Source organism: Zea mays, chromosome 9 (genome assembly GCF_902167145.1).
Source record: "Zea mays cultivar B73 chromosome 9, Zm-B73-REFERENCE-NAM-5.0, whole genome shotgun sequence".
Classification (NCBI taxonomy): Eukaryota; Viridiplantae; Streptophyta; class Magnoliopsida; order Poales; family Poaceae; genus Zea; species Zea mays.
This window is the reverse complement of record NC_050104.1, coordinates 82,874,931-82,884,264: the sequence shown is the minus strand read 5'-3', so window position 1 is coordinate 82,884,264 and position 9,334 is coordinate 82,874,931. Positions and strand designations below refer to the sequence as shown.

The window sequence follows — 9,334 nt, the reverse complement described above, 5'->3', positions numbered from 1 at the left end:
TGCGTGCGTGCTCGCTCGCCAGCCAGCCAGCCTGCTTCGTGCTCGGGAAGTTGGGATGGATTGCTCTGCCACGATGCCCACCTCCATTGACCCGGGTCCCCGTCGACGGTGGCGCGGCGTCCCCCTTGTCGCTGACGCGTGGGGTTCCTCCCTGACAGGGCCCCGCGTGCCATCGGGTGCGGAGGGCTGGCGGGACGGTGCGGCGGGGCCTCGGTGCCTGGGGGAGGAGAGCGAGCAAGCACGGTGGGAAGCGGCACGCGCACCCACAGCACCCATCGAGTGCGCACGCCACCTCATTAATTCGTCTCCAGCTCCGCGCCCCATCCATCCATTCCCATCACTGCGCTCGGCACTGCCGCTCGCCCTCGCCGCTCCACCTTCTCCCTCCCTCTCTCTCTGTATCACACTCAAAAGAAGTGCCTCGAAAAGGAAACGAGCAACAGGAGACAGTGAAGGGGAAGGAGGGGGAGCGACCAATCGGACTATCGGAGCATCCAATCCACCACCGGCCGCTCGCTGTTCATCCGTTACACTAGCAGTATAAAACAAAACCCTGTGCCTCTCCTTTGCCGGCGCGCAGTCCAGCGGCCTTTCCTTCCTTCCTTCCTGTCCGGTCGCGTTCCATTGCTCACCCTCCTCCTCCATTCTCCACTGGTATCGTCGTTTCGTTCCAGAGAGCCGTGAAAGGTATGGTGATCTTCACCATCACCACCACCACTGCCGCTACATGCTGGCTGTTCCAGTTTTCTAGAGACTTCATCAGAGCTTTGCTGTTTCAGGCGTAAGGCGAAACGAAGCGCGAGGGGCAGGATGCCGTAGGTGGCGACCGTTTGTGCCGCTCCGATCGTCGGGAGGTCGGCGCCTGAGGAGGCCGTGCTTTGAGTTCGACTGGAGGAGAGCCTTGGCGCCGGTCGTTACGGCAAGTGGCGCCGTCGCCTTCTACGCAACTTTGCCAGGTCAGCGCAGCCTCACGTCGTCGTCGACGATTCAGGTCTCCTTCCTTCCGTTGCATTGTTCAAAATTCTCTTAGAGCTTTTCTTTTCCCCTTGGCATTGCCGCGCAGCTGCTGTAAACTGTAAGCATCGCACCGTCACCTGTTCATTCCTACGTGGGTGAGCAACTTGGTGCAGTCTGTTATGCTACGACTAACGTAGAACTGTAGATCGGAAAGCGATCGGGGTCCACTACGTGGCGGCTCTCGACGTCAACGGCGAGGGATAGGGCAGCGTGTTTGACGAAATGCTTTGCGCAGTCAAAAGATGGCCACCACCTCGCTACTCTGTTTTTAGTTGTACATCCTCCTCTGTTCTGCGACATCCTCGCGCTTCTAATGGACTTCCCATAGGATGATAAGCTAGTTTATGAGTCGGCAAGCGCATCCAAAAAAAATAAAAACAAAAACTCGCAACCATACGTTGTCGCCACCTTTAACCGGCATTGCTGTTCACGAATTGGTAGACACTTGTGCTCGCTTTAGCTTTTCGCTCTAATATCGTCGTGCACTTTGCTATGTACAACTTGCCAAATTGCTCTAGCAGTCTAGCCTCTTTGTGCTGTGCTCTCTTCTCACCTTCCATTAAACTGATCCTTAATGACTCGAGTTCGCAACACACAGCACTGTAGAACAAGTTTGTCCGAAAATAAACCGTAACCGATAACTACTATTCTCACTCCAATTTGTTTTCCGTTGATTACTTGTTGCAGGCCCGAATACTTCCGCCAGCTGCTGAAGCCCGTTGCCGCACGCCTTCCGAGCAACCTCAAACCCGAACCAAACTAACCGAAACGCAATTTTTGGATTCAGTTCCTAGCAATCCAAACACAAACACAGCCAGGGATCAAGCAACACGACTCGAGTGGTCCAATGCAGGGAGACCCCGGTTACGGGTACGGTGGCTACGGCGCCGGCGCCGGCGGCTACGGCTACGACTACGACGTCGCCGCCAACTGCGCCGGAGGCGGCTACTACTCGGCGGCGAACGACCGGTACCCTGCCGCGCCTCCGCCTGCTGCAGCCTATGAGGATCCGCTCGGTGGTCGGAGGCAGCACGACTTCCCGGCGCCGCTCACGGGGCTGGAGTTCCAGCCGTCGGACACCTGTCCCAAGAACTACGTCATCTTCGACCAGACGTACGACCGGAGCCGGGTGATGTTCCACCCCTCCCTGGCCAACAACTTCGGTTCCTCTGCCGGCGGATACGACTACGGCAACCACTGCTACGGCTACGACCAGACCTACCCCGGCGAGAGCGCCTACCACGGCTGCGGCGACGACGCCGGCGCCGGCGCCGGCGGCGTCTCGGTCCGGCAGAAGGAGGACACCGACGAGATCGACGCGCTCATGAGCACGGAGGAAGGCGACGAAGAGGACGACGTGCTCAGCACCGGCCGCACACCCGGATGCCGCGCCGGCGGCTCCCCGGATTCCACGTGCTCATCCGGCGGGTACGCTGGGAACAGCAGCGGCGGCCGGAAGCACGAGACGGGCGGCGGTGAGAAGAAGAAGGAGCGGATGAAGAAGATGGTGCGGACGCTCAAGGGGATCATCCCCGGTGGCGACCGGATGGACACGCCGGCCGTGCTCGACGAGGCCGTGAGGTACCTCAAGTCGCTCAAGGTGGAGGTCAAGAAGGCCGGCGCGCGTGGGTCAAGCAGCTAGCTTTCCAGCTGCAACTGGTAGTCTGGCTTTGGGCTTTGGCAGTCGAAATAGGAGTTATCTCCCCGCGCACCGGCAGATAAGATGAGACCGACCGCCTCTCATTTTGATTTTGGCATCAGATGCCATTCTGTGTATCTGACTACTACCTAGCTTGGCCGCTGGGCCTCCCAACTCAACGGCGTCTGCGAGAAGATGGTCAAGGAGGCCAACGGTGGGCAGGCTTGGACGCGGTCATCCATGAGTGGTTCCGACAGTGGTGGTAATGGATTGGAATCTTAAACCCAAATAGAGAAGTTTTATTAAAAATCTAAGGAAAAGAATTCATCATCCAATCTATTTCAGTTCCAAATCACTGATGTCCAGTCTAATTCAATTGTTTTAGAGTCCAAATCCATCCCGGACGATTCAAATAATGCCAGAAGTATTATGTTCATATGTTGACATCATGTTTGAAGCTGCACCTTAGTACTAAAATCTCACGCCTTCAAATTTTGATAAACTTAACCAAAATTGGTTCGAGATTATTCGATATGAACTATTATGGTATGTTTAGCACTTTTTCCTAAAGATCTTTTCTTGTCATCTAGATTGTTGGATACTCAATCTGTTATGAGAATCTACGGAACAGGAGGAAGGAGTCTGCATGAGGTCTAGGAAGGAAGTGGTGGATTCTTCCTCTTGCCGTGACGAATCGATGGATTCTACATAAAGTTGATTTTATCGGTTTTCACATAAACGATTTTTTACATAAGCTAGCTGAGAGACGAAATATTTGGCTACGAGAAGTTGATCCTAATGCCGAAATAAACAGGACCTAAGTTGCATCATCATTCATCAATGCCATAGAGATATGAAATAGGAGAAAAATAATTGTTTTATTTAATTACACTAATTATTACCTCTTAAAACTTGAGCTACACATTAGAGTCGACTTCCTTATCCAATAGATATTAGACTTCTTGAGTTGCTCTTCAATGAATTTTGTATGTTATCCAAGCATATCCAAAACGATAAATGTCTAGTTAAACTTAGGGCATGTACAACATAATTAAACAAGGTATCTCTTGATGGTCTCTAGGGGGTTAAGCGAAAAAAAATTAAGAGAGGCTCTTCATGAAGAGCTCTTCTCTACACGACTCTATACATATTATGTCTTGATTGCATTTATAGTTTATAGGCTCAGAGTTGTATCATACAGTCTTTTAGCTGTCTTTTGTACAAAGAAAATCGAGTCGGAGTCTCTGGGTTGTACATGCCCTAAAGGTAGTGGAAGCGTAATGAGAGGCACCTCGCAAGGATTTCCTCGATGTTCTTCGCTACAAAATCATTTATAGGTGCGGGTCAGTTTCTATATGCCCCTACACTAGCTTTCAAACCTAGTCGTCTTTATAAATGTATTTGTAGAGATGTTGAGCAACTCTAGTAGTTCTCCAAACGACTCCCTAAATTTTAAATTTAAGAAGTAAACAGAAAATTACTTCTCCAAATAGACTTGCTAAATTTAGTCAGTTGCTATCTGTCGGTGTTTAGTGTCCAGATGCACACCCGGGTACCCTCGTGGCGCTCTTGGGTAGGACAGTGTCGTAGATCGTAACTCGATGGTTCGTGCGGGGGGCACGAGAAAGAGAGAGAGAGTCAGACGATTTTCAACAGGTTCGGGCCGCTTGAGAAGCGTAATACCCTACTTCCTAGGGTGACTTTGTATGTGGGAGGTGTTTACAAGTGGTGTCTTCCAAATGGTGATGTGCTAATGAGATGAAAATGATGGGGATACCCCTTGGCCTTATATACACGACCGTAGGGTACTTCCCGCGTACATGCTGATCATACTCTTCTAGATTATCCTCTAGCTAATAGTGAACAGACTTTACTTATCTCGAGGAAAACTCGACGCAATTGTTCCGAGCTATCCCCAACGTTCAAGGATGTCGGGCGCGGGAAAAGGGAGCAGCTTCAATAGGATCACGTCCAAGCCGCGAATAATCTAGATGTGAGCCCATCGCCTTCCTGGGTTGACCCATTTCCACCGTTGTCTTTGCCTGGCCTACGACGCGGCGACCTTGCGGGGCGACTGGCTTGTGGCCCCAAGCAAGGTTTTCGCTTCTAGTGGACCCAGGGGACATCTGTACCCCACAAGCCCCCAATCTTTGAGTTAATTTTGAAATAATTGATTCAAAGGTTCCTGTTCCTTGCTTATGGGTTCGTAGTATGACTTGAACTTTTTGTACCTCTGTTCGGTGCATCGGGTGTAGCTATAGGATCTAGGACACCGGCTAGAGGGGGGTGAATAGGTGGTTTTGACTAAAATCAAAAACACTAGGTAAATTTAATCAATATAACAAGAGGAATAAATTCTCTAGTGACAACAAGTAAATAATGTATGAGAAACAACTACGGTGATTGAATACTTGAGGAACAATATGCAAAACACTAATCACTTGCAAGGCAATAAGTAATGCAAGAAGGTAGAGACACCAAAATTTATCCCGTGGTATCGGTGATTTGCCGATCACCCCTAATCCACGTTGAGGTGGACTTCAAGCTCTCACTTGCTCCTCTATCAAGACACGGCTTGATCTTTGAGCCAAGTGGACAAGAAATCACTCAATACCTCGATTCCACTAATGTCACCTTTGCCGCTCCGGCGAGGTAGGCGCGAACCCCTCACAATCAACACCGCGGCTTCTCCACAATCTTCTTGGAGAGCTCGACGGAGACAATCACCCGAGCCGTCTAGGAGGCGGCAACCTCCAAGAGTAATAAGCCAATGACGCTTGCTCGGTGTACCACCTAGTGCCTCAAGAATCACCGAATGATGCAAATGCACTAGGAACCCTCAATCTCTCACTAGAATGCAATCTCAAGCAAAGAGTGTGAGAGAGTGAGTTGGAGGATCACAAATGAGCTCAATGTGTGCAAGGAATGGCCAAGAGAGCTCTCTCACACGAGCTACCCTTCTATTTATAGACCCCCATCAAAATCCAACCGTTATGTGCAAACAGCACCAGTTCTGCGCACACGCGGACGGTCCGCGCCCTAGGGCCGGACGGTCCGCCGTACATATACGGCAATAATTCCCGTTTGAAAACTGTCAGAGCTGTCAGAAAAGGTGGATCCGGACAGTCCGCCCTCCAAGGCCGGACTGTCCGCGACCTGGCAGCATGAGGTACCCGAACCTCTGACCAAGAACAATTAACACGGATGGACCGTCCGCCTATAAGGCCGGGCGGTCCGCGACCTGAGACAGTACTGTCCGGACTAGTCCCCCGGACAGTTCGTTGTACAAATCTACAAAATCACACAGTCCCTGTCCAAAACATGTTTGACACTTGCGGACTGTCCGCCCAACACAGCCGGACGGTCCGCGCTATAATTCAGGGACTGGCCCGAAACCAGCCTTCTCTGGTCATGACTGCGGATGGTCTGGCCCTAAGGCCCGGACGGTCCGCAGTGCAATAGAACAAAGTGGCTTCCGAAGTGGTCAGACTTCGGACCCCTCTGGTGGTCCGCAGACGGTCCGCCCTCAAGGCCCGGACAGTCCGCGCATCCAAGACATTGCAATTTTTCAAACTTGCTTTTGAAAGAACTTTTAACTCAAGAAATTTGAAGCGTTGTTAGTCCTCATGCAAATGCAACTACTTGATGATCTATGAGGCACTAAGGTTTACACAGATCAAAGTCATTGACCCCTCTTAATAGTACGGCTATCTAGCCTACTAATCCGGTCAGGTATCTTCTCTAAACTCCTCAAGACCGGCAAAAACGAAACCTATATTATACCTTTGCTTTTATCCCACAACCAATGCTTATGATTCTCCAACATTTCCTGTTCTATGTGGTCCAACCCTGCATTCTTATTTCTCTAAGAATCGTTAGTCCACAAGCAGTTGTCATTAATTACCAAAACATCACCAAAGGGGCCTAGATGATTCACAATCTCCCCCTTTTTGATAATTGATGACAACACTACATAATATATTAAAGAGAAGTTTAGTTTTTCCAAATCTCCCTCATACCTAAGGTATAAGATAGATTTTGGAGATGAGTTTCATAGGACTTATCTTGATTTGAAGTTCTGTCCGAGAGATAGATAAATCCCAATAAAAACTCAGTATGTAAGAAAGGCTCCCCCTAAGTGTGTGCAGGATTATTTGAAGCTGAAGATATAACACACATAATATATCGGAGTTTGATGGAGACTTTCCTACAATCATGGTTATCGAGGCATACAAGAGATGATACGTAGAGTAAGCGCAGCAATTATAACCATTCCTCGATTAACCACACACAGAGTAATTTGAACTGAAACATAGTTCAACCCACAGAATATTACAGATAATTGTCCACAGACATACGACATAGAGTTAACAGTTCAAGCCAGTTCCAAATGCATAAGACATAAACTAATGCATGCGACATAAAAAGGTAAATATGCATATGCATGGTCATAATGTCCACATAGACCAACAACTCCCCCTGAATGTGACATCTGACAACTTCTCTTCTCAGCACTTCTCTCCCCCTTTGGCATCAATTGCCACAAAGGAGAGGCCTCACTGATCACTGGGTGGAGGATGCATGTTGTAGTAGTGAGTGCTGAATGTGTCAAAAAGAGAGGAGAACTGGCCAAAATCTTGCTGGAGTTGCTGCTGCCTCTAACTGATATCATGCATGCTGTCATTTGTAGAAAGATTGTCAAATTGGCTGGAGAGAGCACCCATGTTATCTTGAAAACTCTGCTGCATATTATTCAGCCTGGTCATGATAGGATCAGTGACATTAGTGTGAATGTGATCACGAAACTTAGAAAACTCAGAGTTGAGCGCATCCCAGTTACTGTCAAAGCGAGACTGCATGTCATCTAGGCGGTGATCCACATGTGTCATCATGCCCTCAAAGCGAGTATCAATATGGGTCTCAAGCCCCTGCTGCATATTGTGAAAATATGGATCAAAGTAGCCTGGACCAGGCTGCCAATACTGCTGAGGCTGAGGAGGAGGTGGAGGAGGAGGCATCTGCTCGGCCTCAGCAGCAGGATCTGCTCCTGCATCATAGCCAGGGTCTTCCTCATTATCTGGGAAGGGAGTGAGTGGCCTGGTGAGAAACCCTATCTCATTCTTAAAAGGTCTGAACGGTGTGTGAACAACCTCGCAAGGCCCCTCAAATCTTGTCTTGGCTTTGATGAGAGCCATAATATAAGGAGCATAAGCTAAATTTTGGTTCTTGTCCATCTTCAAATCATTGAGCTGTCTCATCATGAATAGAACAACATTCATTACCTCACCGTTCATGATGTGATGGATAATATTACAGAATTTGTCCCGTATTTTGCTCTTATCCCCACTCTTGGGAAGAATAGTGACTCTGGCAATCTTGTTGATCACAGCAGGATGATGCCTGAGTCCTGCTGTCTCTCCAAACCTCCTGGGTATTCCCAGCCTTGCTGGCCCATAGAATTGCACAAAGTCCTCAAAATTATCCTCAGTGTAGAGATCCAGGCCAGCTGAAATGGTGCCATAATCCAGACTGTTGGCAGTGGCAAAGTCAGCAAAAGAGGCAGAATAGCGCTTGAAGCCAGTCATCCAGGTGATGGATTCTTCTTCTATATCAATCTCTGAGGTGGCCAGGAATTGCTTGACAGCCATTTCACTGAAGTCTGTACGTTGCCCCATAAACTGATACAGTCCACACGTCTCAAACTTAGGGATCAGACCCTCCATGACTGATTGACCTAGCATGAAAGACCAATCAATCACCTGATGTTTATGAAAATTTGTATCCACCAAGGTGCCCCAGAAAACATCAAACTGCAGCTGAGTATGGAAGAATTGAACATTGATGTCAGATGACAGAGTGTATTGGTTCACAGTTCGCCTTGAGCAGTACTCAGCCATAGAAAATCTCCGCTTTGGATATGTCCATCCTGTGGTGTCAATGGGATAATCGGGATGGACATGAGGAAAGTCTTCAGTATCCATAGATTCAGTGCCCCCAGTTGAGGATTGGGCCTCTGAATCAGTGGTTGGTGTATAATCAGCGTCATCTCCACGAGGGCGCTTTTATTTAAAGCGACCTGCAAGTTTCTTGCGGAGACCACCAAAACCACTGCAATAATGTGACAGACATCCATAGATGAGAAGTTGATACCAAACACCACAATAAAAGGAATAGAACTGCATTGCTCTGCCATGGTTCGGACGGTCCGCGCTAGGGGGCCGGACTGTCCGCGCCAGAGGTCCGGACGGTCCGCGCCCACCAGGCGGACGATCCGCGACCGACCAGGGGCGACTCCAAGGAACCCTAGCCGCCACAAATGTTGAATCGATGATTTTGCAGAGAATACCCATCCAAACCCGTTCAAAATTTTGCACAGCATTCATAGTGAGTAGTACTAACAATCCCACCAATCAGATTTGTAAAACTACTGCTCAATTCTAGATCAGAGAGGAAATCCAAATAATCTCAAAATTGAAGAGATTTGATGAAATCCACAAGATTATGAAATACCGTGATGAAGACATGTTGATTGGATGTTTCCACAAGCTGTCGGACTGTCCGTGCGCAACGTCACTTCTCCGTCCGCGCACAATCGACAAAGGAGACTATTTGGCGAGTGGAGAGCAAGAGAGAAGGGCAAAGAACACAAATGACAAGTCTGCGGCCTCTGTCCGATTT

General features: G+C 49.0%; 1 protein-coding gene across 2 annotated transcripts; it reads left to right on the top strand.

Annotated features, from left to right (window-relative positions):
• The first annotated feature begins 402 nt into the window (after positions 1-402).
• Positions 403-2,942, top strand: LOC100217078 (uncharacterized). Of its 2 annotated transcripts, none has more exons than NM_001348790.1 (3): positions 403-687; positions 780-991; positions 1,705-2,941. In NM_001348790.1, the coding sequence occupies exon 3, from the start codon at positions 1,865-1,867 to the stop codon at positions 2,657-2,659; it is 795 nt and encodes a 264-aa protein (NP_001335719.1). In that variant the 5' UTR covers positions 403-687; positions 780-991; positions 1,705-1,864; the 3' UTR covers positions 2,660-2,941. The 2 variants fall into 2 exon arrangements, with proteins under 2 accessions (NP_001335719.1, NP_001335718.1); NM_001348789.1 differs by having other exon boundaries at positions 594-687; positions 780-956; positions 1,705-2,942.
• Positions 2,943-9,334: the final 6,392 nt, after the last annotated feature.

Excerpts from the sequence above, each read along its gene's own strand:
- LOC100217078 (NM_001348789.1), top strand. The coding sequence starts at position 1,865 with ATGCAGGGAGACCCCGGTTACGGGTACGGTGGCTACGGCGCCGGCGCC.